Raw genomic sequence first — 19,654 nt, 5'->3', positions numbered from 1 at the left:
CCCCTTCGACTCTGGGTTTCTTTCTCTACTTTTTAAGACCTCCTCTAGGAGAATCCTAGATTCTAGATTTATGGCCTAATCCTGTGTTTGATTCCTTTTCCACTCTGTACCAATGATCTCTCCTGGGCTAGGGTTGCCAATTTTCATGGCAACATTTCTGTTGTTTCCCTTATCATTTAGCTGGAATGCCTGTTAACTGCATCCCACCCTCACCACATGGTCTGTGGGGTACTGACCTGTCCGTCCTGTAGGAACTTGGGTTTCCACTCCCAGCAGACCCCAACACTGGAGCCAAGGCTGGTCACATGCTTGGTCTCACCAACTGTTCCAATTGTGAAGTCTACTTAACACTCATTTGTTTCTTGAGCAGAGGACACGTGGCACCAGAATGCAGATCACTAAACGTGATCACATTGCACGGCCTCATGTACACGGAGACGTACCTTCTCTGGAATTCAGCGCTGAGGCACCTGCGGTTCTGGCTCCTTGCAACCCCCAAACCTGCACTCCGTCATACCGAGAAAGCCGTTCTGCTCCTGCTCAAGTCTTAAACCCGTTTCCTTCCAACTGTCATGCCAACGTTCCCATTAGAGCATTAAAGTATCATTTAAAAATGTACATGTCTGGGGCACTTGGGTGACTCAGTAGGTTAAGCGCCTGCGATCGGCCCAGGTGGCGATGCCAGGGCCCTACGATCAGGGCCTGGTCAGAGCCCCGCATCCGGCTCCCTGCTCAGCGGGTAGCCTGCTTCTTCCTCTCCCACAATCCTTGCTTGTATTGTCAAATAAAATCTTTTTTTTTTAAATAAGTGTACCTGCCAAGTGTTAAATATAAAGTGCCAACAGTAACTTAATGCAAGTCTCCAAAAACCTGTGTGAGAACATGAAAAATGAAAGGGCTCATGCATTCTCTAGTTGAACACAAGAAAAGCAGGGAAGCTTCTGCGCAAACGGGAATGGATTTACTTTCACAGCCGTAATCGAACACTACTGAAGACAAACCAGCGTCACGGCTCCCGAGATGAAAGAGGTGGGGGCCCTGAAAAAGGCCTTTAGGATTTTCACAGAAACCAAACCCGAGGGCAGAGGCTCAGCCCCCGAAGCCGTAGAGGGTGCGGCCCTGGCGCTTGAGCGCGTAGACCACGTCCATGGCCGTGACCGTCTTGCGCTTGGCGTGCTCCGTGTAGGTGACGGCGTCGCGGATCACGTTCTCCAGGAACACCTTGAGCACCCCGCGGGTCTCCTCGTAGATGAGGCCGGAGATGCGCTTGACGCCGCCGCGCCGGGCCAGCCGCCGAATGGCGGGCTTGGTGATGCCCTGGATGTTGTCGCGCAGCACCTTGCGGTGGCGCTTGGCGCCTCCCTTGCCCAGGCCCTTCCCGCCCTTGCCGCGACCAGACATGGCTGAGAGACAACAGCACAGCGTTTTGTCAGGTCTCCCGCGCTGCACGGCTTTTATCCCGCTGCCAGCGGACCGAACTGAGAACCTCACACAGCCGAGAAGTGCCACCCTGTGGGGGCAGAGAAGTGTGACAAGACCAAAAAAAAAAAAAAAAAAAAAAAAAAAAAGTCATAGGTTTCCTTGTACTGTGTCTTGATTATACCCGGTAACTATTTTGTTACTCTGTTTGGAAACTTGAAAAATTGCTTTTCGATGGGAACCCCAAACGCGAATGTTGTGAGAAATACAGAAAAGGGCAAGTAATAAAATAGCAATATTTTATCCCCCCACGCAGAGAACACAGTACTGCTGCCCAGTTTGGGATTTTGGTGAAATAGGGAAGTGCACATCTTCCCCACCCCCCCAGAGAAAATTGACATAGTTCCATGTATGGCGTTTTGGAACTTCTTCACACGGATTACATTTTAATCACTTTCCCTTCTCTAAAGACCAAAAAAAAAAAAAAATGTTTTTAATATCTACTTGTTATTCCTTCTTAAACATTCTCTATAGTACACTTGAGCCAATTCCCTAGTAATTCCTTAATAAGTCACATGTATAAAATAATTATTTTCCCTACTGACTGATGTACCACTTTCAAAACTAGGAAATGTAGGGGTCAAGGGCAGGTTAGCTTAAAATGAGTCACTTTGACGTGAAGGTTATTAAAATCCAGCACATTTTGTAAAAGCTTTTTACCTCCTCCAAAACTGCGTAAAAGGAAATTAGATAGAGGACCTGCTCCAGAAAGAAATTTACCACAGAGAGAACTGTATTATACTTTACTATACTATACTATACTATACTAGGTGTAGACGATGGAGACCAGCAAGGCCTGTTGGATCAAAGCCCTTTATGGCCCTTGTTTCCAAGTGGCCCAGCAGACATTTTCTTTACCAGGCATTTGCTCTTCTATGAATTACATTCCTTCCCTTTGAAGTCCCAGGCTCCTGGCCCCTTCTCCTTAGTTCGGAAAGACATTTATATACTTCATTTTGCTTGACTGTCTTTGAAATTTCATGTCTGTATAGATCCCTGTAGTATACTGATACATTTTATTTTCTCCTGTGAATCTGGCTCATGTCTATTTGATTCTTAGCCGGCTGGAAGGATCTCCAATAGGACAGGATATTCCTGCTCCCTGACAGAACTATTCCTAAAAATTCTATTCTATACAGAACTATAGAACTATAGTTTAAGCAATGTCCTTTGCCAAAGGAAATCTACTTTCAGTTCAATCTTGGAAATTTTACACTAGGGAAAGTGAAAAGTGACTATGTCTGTATGATATTCCATCATAAGCATTTTCTATTATACATTTTAAGCAAAATATCCAGCACTTAACATAATATGCTTTCTATTTTTTTCTATTTTAAAGGAGATCTGTACATAACTTATTTCCTGAAGATAACCTAGAATTGAAATGCTTTGTCAGAGACGGTATAGATTTTTGTGGTATTTCGTTAATATTAGTACAGTTTCCACAATTCTTACCACATTCACCTCTGCCAGCAGTTAAGTGTTGTGCATATAAATTTACCATACAATACCAAAGAGGCATATTTTGAGATGATACGTTCTACTCCTCTTCAAAATATTGTAATTTGTTTCAGGTTTAAAGGAAAAATTAACCCTTTCGGAATTTTTGTCATCGTTGCATCACACTGATTAACTGGGACTTCTTTAAAAGAATGGGTTCTTCATCCTTGTATATTGTAGGAGCTGGAAAATTTTCCCTTATTTCCTTCTAGGTTCTTTGGCCGAGCTACTAATTAAAGTGACACAAAACAGATTAACGGGGGGCACCTGGGTGGCTCAGTTGTTAAGCATCTGCCTTTGGCTCAGGTCATGATCTCAGGGTCCTGGGATGGAGCCCCATGTTGGGCTCCCTGATTAGCGAGAGCCTGCTTCTCTCCTTCTGCCTGTGGTCCCACCTACTTGCGCTCTCTTTCTTTGTCAAATAAATAAAATCTTTAACAAACAAAACAAAACCAGACTAACAGGAGAAAAACATTTAATTTCCTAAGTACAGAAGCCCTATAAAAAATAAGACTTAAAGGCGGTCAGGCACTTAAGGCTGATATGCCATCCCCAGCTAAGGAATGGGAGAGGGGCCTGGAGCCTCAGAGGGGAGGAGGATAATTCAAAGCAAGATAAGAGTAGAGTTTAGTAATCACGTCAGAGCTTGTCCCGACAAGCTGAGCCTTTCATGTTAAAAAGCTGTATCTGTTATTAACTGTCTCTGTTATCAACCCCCTACCTAAATTCTTCAAGGCCATAGGAGGAGGGCAAAAGTTTCTCTTGCCCGTGATGTTCTCAGGGGACTTCAGTTCTAAACAGTCCATGTGTCAGTGGCATTTGGGGAAGACTCGTTCTGAACCCTTTCACTGTCTTATTGCTAGGTTAAAGCTGTACCCGGCTCACAGTAGAGGGGCAACGAGTATTTGATGAATGAAATGTAGGGAAAGAAAAATTCTCTGCCCTCTTTGGGTCTCTGTCCAAGAATTAAACTGACCTAAGACAGGTTAACAGAGAAAAAAGCATACATAGTCTATTAAATTTTTACATGTTACATGGCAGCCATGGAGAAGGAAGTCCCAAAGCAACTAGTCAGGGAGATTTCATATTTTTAGACAAGATAAGTTTGTGAAGAATTGACAAGACAAAGAGGTTTGGGCTTGGGGTAGCCAATTGAAGAAATAACAAGGTTTTTACTTGTGGCCTTTCAGCCCTAAATTCCATCTGGTGATAAGAAGTTCTCCTCTCCTCAGAGTACAGGGTGCGTGCCTGTCCCAGCGGACTTTTATCTCCCGCTTTCAGGGGAGGGGTGGGGTGGGTGGGGAGATCCTACTGACGTTCCCGCTTCTGCAGTTTTCTCAAACTCTTTTAAGCTTTAGATATTCCATATATGCCTGGGTGCTTTGAGGCAGTGAGTTGGAATGAACATGGCAAGTCTCCTTTCCTCCCAAGCCCACTTTCTGTAGCCCCTTTCTTGAGTGCTGATGTCGCACAAGCTGAAAGCGAGACGTTCCAGGCTCCCCTCCTTCACTTGCCCCTGTAAGTCATTCTGCGGCAAGGCCTGACCTTTCTGCTGCCTCTTCCCCTTTATCCCCCTTGCTTCCCCTCCTCCTCGTTCCCACACTCACCTCTGGCTGGGATTTCCAAACTTTTGACCTGAACACCTCCCCCCCTTTCCATCCATTCTCAACTAGGTCCCCAGAATAATGGTTCTGAATCATATATTTTAAAAGATTTTAAAATGCGGCAGAGTCTGCCTTCCCCTAGTAGATAAACTTTGTATTTATTTTCAAGGTGTACAAAGCTCCCCAGTATGGGAAGTTCTTTGCCCCACCTTCTACTTCTCGTTCTACAGTCATTTCCCTCCATTCCAGCCTCCAGTCCTGGGAGAGGATTTCCAAGTCCTAGAGCACCTTCCCGGCCCCACCACATGATCTGCCCCATTCAGCAGCCTCCATTTTGCATCCCTCCAAGCTTCTTTTTAGAGTTTGTATTTTCTTAACTGTTTCTTCTGAAGATGCTGAGACTTCCCCACTGCAGGTATGCTATTTCTTAGCACCTAGTGCTAAGGTATGCAGGTGCTATTTCTTAGCACCTAGGAGACCAGTGAGTGGGATATAGGCAAGAGCGAAGAATGGTGGGTGCCTCAAGGAAGCAAATCTCCAAGTTAGCTTTAAAAGGCAAACAGGCCACACGTGTTTTGTTCTTGCAATCCACTCCGCAAGTCCTTACTCTTGAGCAAAGACACTAACAGTAGGTTTTCCTGGACTTACGGCAGCCAGTAGTCCAGCACAGCCACCAGACCAGGCGTCCCTTTAAAAGGGCTTCCGCCCATCCTCAGAGGCACTGGACTCCCTGCTTACAGAAATGAAAAGACAGGCTGCATTCCTGGGAATATTATTTTAGAGAATTGGAAGACGTGGGGAAGAAACGTTACTCGCTCTTCACTCGGCTCCAGGAGAAAGAACTTCGAACCAAAATGGTTACACTGCTAATAGGCCTTTAACAATGCTTATGTTAATGGGAGACGGTGGGCCAAGCGTGGATACGTCCCGGGGTAACCAGCCTCGGTTAAGTAGGTGAGAAAGTATTAAACAGACAGAACATGGGCCTCTTTCAGCCTGGGGAGCAAGAACTAGATAAACCAGCTGAGTAATTCTACAGTCTAATCAACGTAGACCGACCATCCAGGAGCCTGCCTAATGCTTTAAACCTGGAGGCAATGAAACAGGGCTACAGAGATCAGTGGAAGGAGCTGGAACGACTAGTTTCTCCACTGAACTTCCAAATAGTTTTGTATCACAAAGATACGAGGTGTTCTTTGCATTGGTGACTTACTAGGCAAAATGTAACACTAATATGCAACTGGAAACGCTAAAATGCACTGGGCAAATCCCATAAGCCAGCTAGAATACAGGTTAACGTCAAGCTACGTATGTTTAAAAAGTTAATGTTCACTCTTTACTTGTATCCAAAGCTAATCAGCACACAAGCTCTTTCTTAGAAAGTGTGGATGGCTCTGAAAAGAGCCTTTGGGTTGGAGAACAGGACGCTTACTTGGCAAGTTTACTTGGAGCTGGTGTACTTGGTGACGGCCTTGGTACCCTCGGACACGGCGTGCTTGGCCAGCTCCCCGGGCAGCAGCAGGCGCACGGCCGTCTGGATCTCCCTGGACGTGATGGTCGAGCGCTTGTTGTAGTGCGCCAGGCGGGACGCCTCGCCCGCGATGCGCTCGAAGATGTCGTTGACGAACGAGTTCATGATGCCCATGGCCTTGGACGAGATGCCCGTGTCGGGGTGCACCTGCTTCAGCACCTTGTACACGTACACCGAGTAGCTCTCCTTGCGGCTGCGCTTGCGCTTCTTGCCGTCCTTCTTCTGCGCCTTGGTCACCGCCTTCTTGGAGCCCTTCTTCGGGGCCGGCGCCGACTTGGCTGGTTCAGGCATGCTGGAGACACTCGGAACGCGCTCAGGGGACAAGAGAAAGTAACAGCGAGCAATGCCCCACTTGCCCGTCTTATATAGAAGCCCTTATGCAAATACGGTGTGAGCTACACTCCTGTGTCTGATTGGTGACTATCCCCTGAATTCGGGCATTAGTGCTGCCCAATCAGAACGCACGGATCCCAGGGTCGCATTTCCATTGGTTGAGATGAAAGTGCCTCCTTAAGCAACGCCAAACCTTGTTTTTCGCGCCCTAGAACGGTTATAAAAGCTACTGTCCTTGCCCCTCCCTCGCTGTATTTGCTAGTGGCGCATTTGACCTCGGGATGTCTGGACGCGGGAAGCAGGGCGGCAAGGCGCGCGCCAAAGCCAAGACACGCTCGTCGCGGGCGGGTCTGCAGTTCCCGGTGGGCCGCGTGCACCGCCTGCTCCGCAAGGGCAACTACTCGGAGCGGGTCGGGGCCGGCGCGCCCGTGTACCTGGCGGCCGTGCTCGAGTACCTGACGGCCGAGATCCTGGAGCTGGCGGGCAACGCGGCGCGCGACAACAAGAAGACGCGCATCATCCCGCGCCACCTGCAGCTGGCCATCCGCAACGACGAGGAGCTCAACAAGCTGCTGGGCCGCGTCACCATCGCGCAGGGCGGCGTGCTGCCCAACATCCAGGCCGTGCTGCTGCCCAAGAAGACTGAGAGCCACCATAAGGCCAAGGGCAAGTAGAATCGTGGTTCAACTTGCCACCCCAGCTCTTCCCCAGCCTAACCAAAGGCTCTTTTAAGAGCCACCTACTACTCTGAAGAACTGAGCACTTTGAAAACCTTTCATCCTTTGTATTTTCAAAAGTAATTTAGCAGCATTTAACACCAACCTCACAACTAGGGCAAAAGAAATTTTAAAGTTCGCTTTTATAAAACCTGAAGTTTTTGTTTTTATTTTTTTTTTAAGATTTTATTTATTATTTGACAGACATATCGCAAGTAGAGAGGCAGACACAGGAGGAAGCAGGCTCCCTGCTGAGCAAAGAGCCCGATGCGGGGCTCGATCCGAATAGTCTGAGGTTTCAACCCACTGAGCCACCCAGGCACCCCAAAGCCTGAAATTTTTTTAAATCCTATGTCTTCATCCCATCTTCGTGTATGGAACATTCTGAATGCTGGTTTGGGCTCCTTCGCATTTGGAATACGAACTATGCATTGTCTCCTTCACTCATTAGAAACGCATTCCTAACCTCCCATATTATAGGCCTCTTAAAGGGATAAATTCTGGTGATGTATTTCTTTGGGGCAGCAGTTTTAAACCCTCGTCATGGCTCTTGGCAATTAAAGACATTCTGAAGATACAGGGATCAACCCAAATCTCCATATGGAGCCAAAGCTATTTGTAAAGCCTTTAGAATTCTGACAGACCTGATGCGGTCCGTTTTCCATTAGAAAAGTAAACAGGTAGCTGATTTACTGATAATCATTCCTCTTTTTAAAATGTGTTTGTCTTAGTCTTTTTATTGTGGCTTAAAGGTCTTGATGCACGAATAGAATTAGATTCTATCATTGCCGGCCTTGGTGACTTCTAGCTCAGGGGTCCTCAAGATGCACGATGCCTTGCAAGGAGCCTATCCTATGGTTTTGCCGGTTGCTAATGAGAAGTGCTGCATGCAGATGCAAAGGGGTGGCTTAGTTCATCCCTACGTAGCTTACTGGTGGTGGGGAATTAGATTCTTTAAGACAAAGGGATTATGAGTCATTATGGTAAATTACAGACACACAATGCTTTATGCCCCTGGCAGATCCAGCCCCTCCACCCCCAAAGTAATAGAACAAGACAGTCGGTTTCTGTTATAATTTTGAATTTCCAGGATAGCAGAAAAATAAAGCATGCATGCTGCAGTGGGACTGCCTGATATTATCTGCAACTGAAAAATTTATGTAAGGAAGTTTTTCTGTGAAGTTACTTGTCTTGGATTGCTCACGTGCCAATTTGGCTTTTCTAGCAGAAAAATAAAAAATAAATTTAAGTATTCAAAGAATAAGAAATCGAGAAGAGGGTATAGACTTGAGCTGTCCTGTGTGGTAACCACTAGCCAATCGTGGCCGGCAGTCACTGGGCACGTGGCTAGTCTGACTTAAGGGGTGCGGATCTATGGAATATATTGTACTCTGCGGGATCGTACAAAACAAAAAGGAAGGTAAAATATCTAACAGTTGCTGGCCACATTCAAAATAAATATTTTGGATATATTGGGTTAAAAAATAATATTTAAAATAATTTTTCGTGGTGTTACTTTGTTCTGATGTGGATCCTAGAAAAATTGCTATTTCTTACGTAGCTGCCTTTATTTATACTGGAAATCGCCGGTAGAAAGCGGACAGAAAACATACATACATATTAAGGTGATGGTCAAGTCACATCAGGGCATTTGGGGCACAAGTTAAAAGCTCGAGTCCTTAACCAATCCGGTTCCCGGCTGTGTAGTCCCTTCTGCCCAATCAGCTTCTGACTCTCACTATAAATACTCTGACAGGGTCTTACTTTCCACTGCAACTGAGCCTTGAAGTCATGGCTCGCACGAAGCAGACGGCGCGCAAGTCGACCGGCGGCAAGGCCCCGCGCAAGCAGCTGGCCACCAAGGCGGCCCGCAAGAGCGCGCCGGCCACGGGCGGCGTGAAGAAGCCGCACCGCTACCGGCCCGGCACGGTGGCCCTGCGCGAGATCCGGCGCTACCAGAAGTCCACCGAGCTGCTGATCCGCAAGCTGCCGTTCCAGCGGCTGGTGCGCGAGATCGCGCAGGACTTCAAGACCGACCTGCGCTTCCAGAGCTCGGCCGTCATGGCGCTGCAGGAGGCGTGCGAGGCCTACCTGGTGGGGCTCTTCGAGGACACCAACCTGTGCGCCATCCACGCCAAGCGCGTCACCATTATGCCCAAGGACATCCAGCTGGCGCGCCGCATCCGCGGCGAGAGGGCCTGAGCCACACGGTCTCCCACTCCTTCCCAAAGGCTCTTTTCAGAGCCACCACGTGTGCTGAAAAGGTCTGTTTCTCTGCACGGATGTGCCCCATTTCTGGGCATTTCACAGTTGTGGTTTCTAAGTATCTACAAGATAACCTTATAGGTGTGTTTTCCTCCTTTGTCTTGATAGGTGGCCTGGTTTTGTATTTTACATACCTTTACCTGTTCTTGTCTGGCGTTGATCTCAGAACAGTAAAGAACTTCGGCTTAGCATGCAGTGAGACCACCTCCAAAATGTATCCTTCTCCACTTTGTGAAACAGATGGAAAGACATTTTTAAGTTACATGGTACTTTTTAAATTGCATGGTAGGGTCACAGCTGCTAATTGTTAAAACCATCGACCATAATCAGGCTGTCTGCCTTCCTGTAAGTGACTTTATGGTGAGTAGAATCTGGGATGTCCACAGCTGGAATTTAGGATGATGCCATGATTTTATCAAATAGAAATGTAGGGGAGGTAGACTATTTGGAGGAAAGCAAGTGCCCTCCCTCGTAACTCCCTTTCCTCAATGCCGTGGTGATCCAATCTAAGGCCCAAATTCTAACCAGATTGATGTTCTTGAGAGCAAACAGTTCCTTTCATATGGGCTGGGAAGCAGCTATTAGGAAGGGCCCACACATTGCAAAGTCCCTGTCCCCACTGAACAATACTCATGCTGGCTGGGTAGAGCCCCCTCTCCTTGAGACATGCAGTCAGTATAATTTTCTAAATTAGTCTTTCGGTTCTGATTATGTGAAGATTTATTCAGGAGCAACACGTGGTTCTGGTTCTGTGGACATCGATACTCCATGCTTCTCAAAACACTCCTTGTGCAAAACTGATCATCTCGTGGCTTTCCACCTAAGCTCTTTCTGGGCTCAAGGTTCTCTCATAACCATGTACCAGGACTTTAGTTTTTCTGTAGGAATGACACACAAATAAATATTCAGTGACACCAGATCATTTGGGCTCTGCTACCTTGTAGATGGTGGGAGCGTCTACTAAGATATCTCACTGGACTAGTGATAGTGGTGATCAGTCCGAGATGCATTTAGGGTTTCCTGGAGATCTACAAGAATGAATATGCACATCTGAGCTCAGGAGATACAGTCTGGGATGGACATAAAGTTCTGGGAGTCATTAGTCTATAAATAGTATTTTAAACCAAGGGAGTGGCCCGCAGATCCCCTACGGTTCCATCCCGTCTCTTGCAATCTCCACTTTATTGCCAGTATCAAACTTCATGTCATTTGCCTGAACATTTCACAAGCCAGGAGTCTTGCTCATTCTCTGCTGTGATCCCCCTACTTTCCTCTAATTCATAATTTCCTTTAACCGTTAGGTCAAATGTTCCCTCACACAGATCTTACTCCTCTTTGCCCTCCTAATACCCTATGCTTATGTCTCTTGCTACATTGTGTTTTCATTATTTGCTTTTGTCTGATTCTTCCCATTAGACTGAATTTCTTTTGGACAGGCCATGGTTTATTGGTGTGTCCTTAATGCATTGTACTTGATCATGAAATAAAAATTTAAGAAAAGTGTAAGAACATTAAGATTCAATAAAAAAGGAAACAGAAGAAAGTCTTTGTGCCTCCATTTCCTCAGATGGCAAAACTAGTAAATGGAGTAAATATTCCACTCCTTTCTGAGGCCTAGAATAAAAAGATCTAGCTTTGCCCGTATAGAAACATGAACAAAATACCAGGATATTTGACCTCACTCTTCTCAAAACAGCATTTGGCTTTTCTGAAATGAACCTATTTTTTTTTTCAAACTGTGGTTCTCCATCATCAAAATTTGGAATCAAGTTGATAGTATTCAGTGTTGTCCTTGTTACCACCAAGCTTGTTACTGTCGTATTTAAGATCTCATTTGGCAGTGTGGTAATCTATATGCTGTCAGGTAGAAAACATGGATAAGCAGAATACTACACATCGTATTTGAATACTTTCAGTAAGCATCATTTTAAAAATTATTCCCCAAAGACAAATTTTTTAAGATACAAGATTTACTACCTTCCTGCTGACAACCCCAGTGGGTTTCTGTATACTATTTAGGGAAACCATTCCCGCATCCCACCCCCCCCCCCAAAGCCACTTTGACTTGATAGTAAAATTTGTCACCCATAAGCCACCCCGAATTTCCAGATACAGACTTAGGTAATCATCAAAAGTCAACTTATTGTTCTTGTATATTCAATATAAATGACTTTAAAATAATAGTCAAGCTCACAAATGTCAACGTCAACTTGTTGGCATTGGCAATGTATCCTAAATACTGTAGGGATGGAAAATAATTTTTTCTTCTTAAACCTTCCCCCACCCCCTACCCTTCCACCCTACCTGGCTAAATAAATAAACTGACATGGGACAGATTGAACAGGAGGAAAAACACGTTTGATTACAAGCAGAGGCCCACTTAAACTTCCTACGCCAAAGAAATAACCGCAGAGCCAGTTTTTATTTTTTAGAGAACTGTGTGAGGACTTGACAGAATACAGAAAACCGACATTTGGGAGCATGATTTAGTGAGGAAATAGCAGAATTTGAGCTGCAGATTTAGTAAAAATGTTAACAAGGTTTGTTTCTACAGCTCCTTACCTTTAGAGTTCATTTATGTCCAGTGACAAGACTGCCTTTTTACCTTAGTACCAGGAGGGCGTTTTTCATATACATTTAATCCCTGCTTTCCAGGGAAACAGGAAGGTCTTGTGTCTTTAATCTGGCGGTTTCCAAGTAGCCTCGATTCACAGTAACCAATGTACCATTGTGGTAAGTTTGCCTGCACTTGGCCACTGTAATACCAATTGAGTGTGGACATGGGTTAAGGATTAGCTAGGACTAAAGCGTAACTGGCAAGATAAGTATCCCACCGGTGAGGTTGATTTGAGACACAAAGTGAAAAAAAGTGTCACCTTTTTAGGATTATATAAGTGGCTCTGAAAAGAGCCTTTTGTTCTTTTGTTGTTTTTAATCTTCCTCCTCACTTGGCCTTGTGGTGGCTCTCGGTCTTCTTGGGCAGCAGCACGGCCTGGATGTTGGGCAGCACGCCGCCCTGCGCGATGGTGACGCGGCCCAGCAGCTTGTTGAGCTCCTCGTCGTTGCGGATGGCCAGCTGCAGGTGGCGCGGGATGATGCGCGTCTTCTTGTTGTCGCGCGCCGCGTTGCCCGCCAGCTCCAGGATCTCGGCCGTCAGGTACTCGAGCACGGCCGCCAGGTACACGGGCGCGCCGGCCCCGACCCGCTCCGAGTAGTTGCCCTTGCGGAGCAGGCGGTGCACGCGGCCCACAGGGAACTGCAGACCCGCCCGCGACGAGCGCGTCTTGGCCTTGGCGCGCGCCTTGCCGCCCTGCTTCCCGCGTCCAGACATCCCGAGGTCAAATGCGCCACTAGCAAATACAGCGAGCGAGGAGCAAGGACAGTAGCTTTTATAACCGTTCTAGGGCGCGAAAAACAAGGTTTGGCGTTGCTTAAGGAGGCACTTTCATCTCAACCAATGGAAATGCGACCCTGGGATCCGTGCGTTCTGATTGGGCAGCACTAATGCCCGAATTCAGGGGATAGTCACCAATCAGACACAGGAGTGTAGCTCACACCGTATTTGCATAAGGGCTTCTATATAAGACGGGCAAGTGGGGCATTGCTCGCTGTTACTTTCTCTTGTCCCCTGAGCGCGTTCCGAGTGTCTCCAGCATGCCTGAACCAGCCAAGTCGGCGCCGGCCCCGAAGAAGGGCTCCAAGAAGGCGGTGACCAAGGCGCAGAAGAAGGACGGCAAGAAGCGCAAGCGCAGCCGCAAGGAGAGCTACTCGGTGTACGTGTACAAGGTGCTGAAGCAGGTGCACCCCGACACGGGCATCTCGTCCAAGGCCATGGGCATCATGAACTCGTTCGTCAACGACATCTTCGAGCGCATCGCGGGCGAGGCGTCCCGCCTGGCGCACTACAACAAGCGCTCGACCATCACGTCCAGGGAGATCCAGACGGCCGTGCGCCTGCTGCTGCCCGGGGAGCTGGCCAAGCACGCCGTGTCCGAGGGCACCAAGGCCGTCACCAAGTACACCAGCTCCAAGTAAACTTGCCAAGTAAGCGTTTTGTTCTCCAACCCAAAGGCTCTTTTCAGAGCCACTTAACTTTTTTACCAAGAAAGAGCTGTTTCGCTTTGTCTATTGAAAAGTCTCGGTGACTGGATCCGGGATCATTCGCTCCAGGAGCACCTTGAGCACCCCGCGGATCTCCTGTAAGTGAAGCCAGATGACGGGCTTGGCAGTCCGTGCATGTTGTGCACCGCGTTATGGTGGCGCTTGCCATCACCCAGGTCCAGTCACAGCCCCTCCTACTTTGCCACAGCTAGACTTGAACACGAAAAACAAAAGTCAAACACTGGTGCACTCAAGAGGCAAAAGGCGTTTTGAACCCTTCAGACCAAATTGAAAACTAGAGCGCAGGCCCGAAAGCTTCACCGCTGGATTCTGCCCCCTTCCTCCTTGCAAGCAAAGGTGGAGGGAGGTACGTGTCTGGAGCTTGTCGTGGGGGAAGGCGAGGCGGACTTTGCGGTGCCCTTGCAGGGATAGGAGTGTCCTGTAGACTCCGGTATGAATATTTGAGGGAAGAAAAAGAAGTTAGTGGATAAGGACCTCCGCTTGCTACGGCACAGTCATCTCTGACTCTCAAATTAGGCAAAACAGAAGTAACTTACCTGAGGTAATACAGGAAAAAAAAAAAAAAAAAGTGGAGTGAGTGGAACTTAAGCTTCCAAACTTTGAGTCCCTGCTTGTAGTAGGATCTACTGCCCGTTTTAGGTCATAATCTCCACCTTTGGGAGGCTGGAGAGCACAAATCAAACCCAGAACAGGTCTTGGCTCTTACCAGTCATTCTTACACAACAATTAACTGATTCAAGTCTATCAGGCCTTAACTGTTCCCAGAGCCCAACTGGGTTCTTAGGGCCACCAGGGCCACTTCTAGGCTCTTGTGTCTTGCAGCACATTACATAAGGCATGGATCTTTGTATCTTTCCTCTAAAATGGGAATAAGTTGAAGATTACTTGGATAAATGTAAGGGAGCTTGCAGCTTTTAGTCCCTCGGTGTTCATTTGTTTTCTGCCCTTGTATCTTTTCATATGTATTAGAATCACATGAAATTATAAAAGTGAAGACACATTATTACAATAGGAAAGCATTTTGCTACAGGAAAGCAGTAAACCCATTATACTATGCCCCAAATTCTATGTATAATCCTCTGCCACCCTATTGCATCAAGGTATTGACAAAACAGCAGTAATTTATTACTCTTCCCAGATTTTGAAATAAATCTGTGTAATAGTAGACCAACTCAAAGTGATCAGTTAAAGTTAACTATCTGTACTTTGCCTTCCAATAATCAGTGACTTCACCAGCAAATGAATGACACAGTGGATTTTAAAATGCTTTTCTTGCTACTCTTCCAAATCCAACTGTACCTCCTAAACCATTCTTCCAACCAATTAACTAATATTTTATTTAGCATTTACTATTCGTTACAGGCGGCTCATTGAATGTTGGCTTAGTGCTGGGAATTCCTGAACTTTATTTCTCAGTTATCACTGGTGTTCCTGAAAATAGGTAAAACGTTCATTGAGGAAAATTTGGCAATATCTCTCAAAACAATGCATATATTTTTGGGCACCTGGGTGGCTCAGTTGGTTAAGTGACTGCCTTCAGCTCAGCTCATGATCCTAGAGTCCTGGGATTGAGTCCCACATTAGGCTTCTAGCTCCATGGGGAGTCTGCTTCTCCCTCTGACCTCCCCTCTCATGCTCTCTCACTGTCTCTCTTTCTCTCAAATACATAAATAAAAAATCTTTAAAAATAATAATAATAATAAAAGACCCTCTCTCTTAAAAAAAAAAAAAAAAAAAAGCATATATTTTTACAACCAGAAACACCACCTCTGGGGTGGCACCATGTACAAAATGGCATATTACAGGCTTTTGCAACAGCCTGGTTAGTAGAATAGATGACAAGGAGCAATCTGAGTGATCAAAAACGAAGGAATGAATTACAGGACATTATTCTGTCTGATGGTAAGAACAATTGAGAATGTTCTTCGTAATAACAGCAGCTGGTGTTTATTGCTTACCAAATAATGTCCTAAAAGTTTGCTTACATACATCCAATTACCAAATCTTTATAACAACCTGATGAGTTAAATTATTACTTGCCTGTTTTATAGATTATAAAATGGGGATTCAGAGAGGTTGAGTAAGTTTCCTGAGGTTGCACAGCTAATAAACAGTAAAAACATAATTAAAAAAAAATCTGGCTTCTGAAGCCATATTTGCAACCACCGTGTATTATCAGCCTTCTCTGGGTATCGATATGGGATGATTTCCAAGATCTATTGGCAAGTGCAAAAAATACAGGATAGTATGCAGTAGAATTTTCTGCATGTATGTTTATACGATTGCAAAATATCTCTAGAAGGTTACTAGGTAAGCTGTCATGGGTGAAGGGAGGATCTTTTCAACGGTAACACTTTTATGCTCTTAAATCATGTATGCATTGCCAATAAATGAATGAATGAAAGGATAAATAAATAAATAAATAAATCTGAGAATCCCCCTGCTCAAATATTGAGAAAATAATACTAATAAATAAATACTTCAGTAAAGATGTGTGTGGAAAACCTCAGGAGCACTGGAGAGATAATATTCCCAGTGTGTATGGGGGGGTAGGGGGGTAGTACAAAACTGTTCTAGGCAGGTGAAGTAAGAAAGTGGGTGTCACATTCCAGGAGTTCGTAATAGTTGGCGGGACTAAAGTCTGCAAGGGTAGGCAGAAGGGAGCAGCCCAAGGGGCTGACCAAAGAGTCCAACAGAATGTTATACCCGGGGCTTCATTCAGTACTAAGTGTGTGGTCCTTAAAATGATGAGAGGACCTCATGATAAAACAACTAGGTAGGAACTGTGAAGAGCTTATCAAGTAAGATTCTGAAATATGCCAAATTCTAGATGCCAATATAAGTGTTTGGTTTTTTAAGTGAAGCAGACTCTCAAATTATTTACTATCAATCCAGCATCTGTAGGATCTGGATCTCAAATTATTTACTATCAATCCAGCATCTGTAGGATTTCTTCACTCCATGAGCATGAAGGAGAGACAGAAAGCATCACCTGTCTGTTTTGGAAGCAGGGGAGGAATCTTACAAGTGTCTATTACAGGTTGAAGGGAAGACTTCATAATGCAACTTTGTTACTTTTGTAGCTTATGATCAAATAAGCCAGGGGATCAGAATGGCACACTGTGGGCGGATACAGGTCATGATCTGTGCAACAATGTCTACGAAGTCTCAGGAAACCCCTTACAAATCAAATCATACTCCGTTTTATCATACTCCTTTTTATTTAACTGAAAACAACCCAATGGCAGCTTCAAGCCCTGGCCCAGAACTCCATATCCGCCAGGCAGCATGGCAGGATCCCACAGGGCAGCCTTGAGTTCATATTTTACGTGAAGAAATAGAAAAGAGGTTGAAGAAGATTTCCTTTCAGACAAGACAATTGGGGCACCTAGCATCCTTTGATGGGGTTTTATCGTCTATTATCCGGGAGTCCTTTCGAGTGTGTTTATTGGCTTATTGTCAGTAAAAAGGGTCTTCTTTTTTTTTTTTCTACATTTAGTAGAGAAGCATTCCCCATCATCTTTCATGCAAGTTTTTCTTTATTTCTAAATTGGTTTCCTTTAACCTCCCATTTCCCTCTCTGAACTTACTCTTCAGTCTGTCTCAGAACATGCGAGCAAGACAGAAACTGTGACAAAGGCCAGAATAATCCACAGAGCTTGAGACCATGTGTAACACGAACATAATTCAGCATCACGCATTAAAGGAAGCAGAATATGCACATTATTGCAAATCCCAGTTATTAGTCACACAAATCACTGGAGGGCCCATAACTTTACCTCTGTGTGTAAAGAAAATTAATGGCTCTAATCATAAAATAGGACCGTCTGTTATACAGCAGACACTAGTCTAGCACTGAGGAAACCCAGTGAAAAAAAGTCGGTGAGATTTCTTGTTCTTGTGGCACATAGAGGGGAGGAGGGAGCCAGACAATCAGAAATAAATTAATAAAATCTAAACTATATCAACCCCTCGATGAAGTAGTTTGTATAAAATAAAGCAAGGAAGTGGGTAAGGAACTGGGAGTCCCAGCTTGAACTGGGAGACCCTTGCACAGGGTCTCGCTGGGGCACCAGCGCTGCATTGAGCGCTGACAGAGTCGCCATCTGGGGGAAGCTGCTCCCGGTGGAAGGAATTAGGGCGAAGTACCCCAGGCAGCTCCCTGCTTAGCATGTTCTGGAAACAGCAAGAGAGGACGGTGTGCTTGTAGCAAAGGGAGTAATGGGGTGAGAAGTTTTGCTTCACATGTCTGCCTGTTTCTCTGAGTTCAACTTAATGCCTGCCTTGAGCCTCAAAACTCAGAAGGTTTTTGCATAGTCGCAGGTAAGCTCTGCACAAAGAGAAAATGGCCCCATCTCCACCAGGATCTAGATCTAGGGAAGCAAATAACATTCTTATAAAACTCTCCCTAAAGAGGTGAATTCTAACAAGAATCTTGTTTCCAGCCATACATACCCCCAGCACCAAGACATCTGGAATGACACTGAGGGACTGATGTCCCAACAGATGGCTTTTTACTCCTTAATGGAATAATACATAGCGCTTAGAGGATGTGTTGGGGGGAGTTTTCGTAACCTTAGTCATCTACTTCATATTTTCAACTTTTCCCATTTCATCCAACTCTTGCAGACCCCAAGGCTAACAATTATGTAAACAGTCCTCATTTTGGAAAGTCTATAACAAGATCGTAAACAGGCCCTAAAAAACCATGAACCCTGATATTCATTAACAAATTATTTATGGTGACAAAAAAAATTGAGGATAGTCCTCTTGGGCAACACTGAGGGAGTAGATAGGGACAACTGCTGTTTCTAGAGGGGGGTTTTGGGGGGGTTACGGTGACTGCAGAGTAAGCGAGCCCAAACTTTGTTGCCATAAAGCAAACATTTTGTTATATTCATGGATTCTGTGATCAGGATGCCTCTGGGATGTCTGGGCCCTCAGATGCGAATTTTCCTGGACCAGGGTGGTTTTGGGGATAGGTGCTGAGGACTGGAATCATCTGCGGGCATCTTCAGTCACTTGTCTGTCATGTGACAGCCAGGCTGAGCCAGCTATAGGGTATGGGCTTCTTAACAGGATGGTGGCCTCACCGTGGTCAGACTTCTCATGTGGTGGCAGACCATTGCAAAGGTGATCTCCCAGGACACCCAAGCAGAAACTGGGACCTCCCACCTCAGAATAAAAGTCAGAGTCCTAACAAGGCCCTACACTGCCCTACAAGTTGTGTGTCTGATGATTCGGGATAGAAGGGGACAAAGGTGGGAGCAGGAATGTCACTGTTAGAAAAGGCCCCTGAAAACCAGAGGAAATAGACAAGGTCAGTTTACGAAGTCTGCAGGGCCCTAGGGATAATTCTTTGTCTAGGATTCCTGAGAATCTCAGGACTTCCAGCCCCTCTGGTCCTGACCTGTAAAAGCCATTTGTGCCCCCATCCACGGAGAGGACTACAGCACTCACACGTTTTCAAAATAACCCTTCAAGGGGCGGTACGGTTTTGATTGGAAAAGGGGGTGGGGGGTTAATTTTAGTAATTGACATTTAGCGCCTCGGTGATGCATATTTATCACAAGAGGTACCTGTTAGGGAACGGCCCCCGCCGGCCCCATGGTGTAATGGTTAGCACTCTGGACTTTGAATCCAGCGATCCGAGTTCAAATCTCGGTGGGACCTTCGTTGCTTTTCCTTTACAATTTCTTTTTCTTTTTCATTTTTCTTCCTGCTATCTCCCCTCTTAAAACTAACATTCCCCCCTCCCCTCTCTATCCCCTCGTAATCCAGCCAATACAGCAGCCAGAACGAGCACTAATATAATCGGAAGTCTGAGCCCACAGACCAGGGGCAGAGAGCCGCGCAGGAAGCAGCCGCCAATCCTGGAACTGTGCGGGGACCCGGGGGTGGTGTCGGGGGAAGTGGGGTGGGGGGTGGGGTAGGGCAGTGTTTGGGACGTGTAACCTGAGAAGAGCGGGGGACCTGGCCTGGGAACGCAATCCCGGCGGCCTGGCCTCTCCCCGCGCGGCGCTCAGAGGATGGCGTTCAAGCCCACGGCCGAGCAGGTGCACTCGCCGTCTGCGGCCTTGCCCTCGGGCCACCCAGTCCCGCCG

The 19,654-nt window shown here is 46.1% G+C and overlaps 6 protein-coding genes and 1 non-coding gene across 7 annotated transcripts; 4 read left to right on the top strand and 3 right to left on the bottom strand.

Annotated features, from left to right (window-relative positions):
* Positions 1 to 1,058: 1,058 nt before the first annotated feature.
* Positions 1,059 to 1,416, bottom strand: LOC116587667 (histone H4). The gene has a single exon (XM_032338296.1). It carries the CDS (start codon positions 1,399 to 1,401, stop codon positions 1,090 to 1,092), a length of 312 nt encoding a protein of 103 aa, XP_032194187.1. The 5' UTR covers positions 1,402 to 1,416; the 3' UTR covers positions 1,059 to 1,089.
* A 4,580-nt stretch (positions 1,417 to 5,996) lies between these two features.
* LOC116587659 (histone H2B type 1-C/E/F/G/I) lies at positions 5,997 to 6,440 on the bottom strand. The gene has a single exon (XM_032338287.1). It carries the CDS (start codon positions 6,403 to 6,405, stop codon positions 6,025 to 6,027), a length of 381 nt encoding a protein of 126 aa, XP_032194178.1. The 5' UTR covers positions 6,406 to 6,440; the 3' UTR covers positions 5,997 to 6,024.
* Positions 6,441 to 6,703: 263 nt separating this feature from the next.
* On the top strand, positions 6,704 to 7,189 carry LOC116587637 (histone H2A type 1-B). Its single transcript, XM_032338265.1, has one exon. It carries the CDS (start codon positions 6,729 to 6,731, stop codon positions 7,119 to 7,121), a length of 393 nt encoding a protein of 130 aa, XP_032194156.1. The 5' UTR covers positions 6,704 to 6,728; the 3' UTR covers positions 7,122 to 7,189.
* Positions 7,190 to 8,917: 1,728 nt separating this feature from the next.
* LOC116587629 (histone H3.1) lies at positions 8,918 to 9,413 on the top strand. Its single transcript, XM_032338256.1, has one exon. The coding sequence runs from the start codon at positions 8,955 to 8,957 to the stop codon at positions 9,363 to 9,365; it is 411 nt and encodes a 136-aa protein (XP_032194147.1). The 5' UTR covers positions 8,918 to 8,954; the 3' UTR covers positions 9,366 to 9,413.
* A 2,906-nt stretch (positions 9,414 to 12,319) lies between these two features.
* Positions 12,320 to 12,805, bottom strand: LOC116587641 (histone H2A type 1-H). Its single transcript, XM_032338269.1, has one exon. The coding sequence runs from the start codon at positions 12,757 to 12,759 to the stop codon at positions 12,373 to 12,375; it is 387 nt and encodes a 128-aa protein (XP_032194160.1). The 5' UTR covers positions 12,760 to 12,805; the 3' UTR covers positions 12,320 to 12,372.
* Positions 12,806 to 13,047: 242 nt separating this feature from the next.
* On the top strand, positions 13,048 to 13,520 carry LOC116587655 (histone H2B type 1-C/E/F/G/I). The gene has a single exon (XM_032338283.1). It carries the CDS (start codon positions 13,083 to 13,085, stop codon positions 13,461 to 13,463), a length of 381 nt encoding a protein of 126 aa, XP_032194174.1. The 5' UTR covers positions 13,048 to 13,082; the 3' UTR covers positions 13,464 to 13,520.
* Positions 13,521 to 19,151: 5,631 nt separating this feature from the next.
* TRNAQ-UUG lies at positions 19,152 to 19,223 on the top strand. Its single transcript has one exon. It is a non-coding gene; the product is annotated as a tRNA-Gln (tRNA).
* Positions 19,224 to 19,654: the final 431 nt, after the last annotated feature.

The sequence above is a fragment of the Mustela erminea genome, chromosome 4, assembly GCF_009829155.1.
Source record: "Mustela erminea isolate mMusErm1 chromosome 4, mMusErm1.Pri, whole genome shotgun sequence".
Lineage (NCBI taxonomy): Eukaryota > Metazoa > Chordata > Mammalia > Carnivora > Mustelidae > Mustela > Mustela erminea.
The sequence above is the reverse complement of the archived record's forward strand: the minus strand, read 5'-3'. Positions and strand labels throughout refer to the sequence as shown.

Coding starts and splice junctions, on each gene's coding strand:
- LOC116587629 (XM_032338256.1), top strand. CDS start 8,955: ATGGCTCGCACGAAGCAGACGGCGCGCAAGTCGACCGGCGGCAAGGCC.
- LOC116587637 (XM_032338265.1), top strand. CDS start 6,729: ATGTCTGGACGCGGGAAGCAGGGCGGCAAGGCGCGCGCCAAAGCCAAG.
- LOC116587659 (XM_032338287.1), bottom strand. CDS start 6,405: ATGCCTGAACCAGCCAAGTCGGCGCCGGCCCCGAAGAAGGGCTCCAAG.
- LOC116587667 (XM_032338296.1), bottom strand. CDS start 1,401: ATGTCTGGTCGCGGCAAGGGCGGGAAGGGCCTGGGCAAGGGAGGCGCC.
- LOC116587655 (XM_032338283.1), top strand. CDS start 13,083: ATGCCTGAACCAGCCAAGTCGGCGCCGGCCCCGAAGAAGGGCTCCAAG.
- LOC116587641 (XM_032338269.1), bottom strand. CDS start 12,759: ATGTCTGGACGCGGGAAGCAGGGCGGCAAGGCGCGCGCCAAGGCCAAG.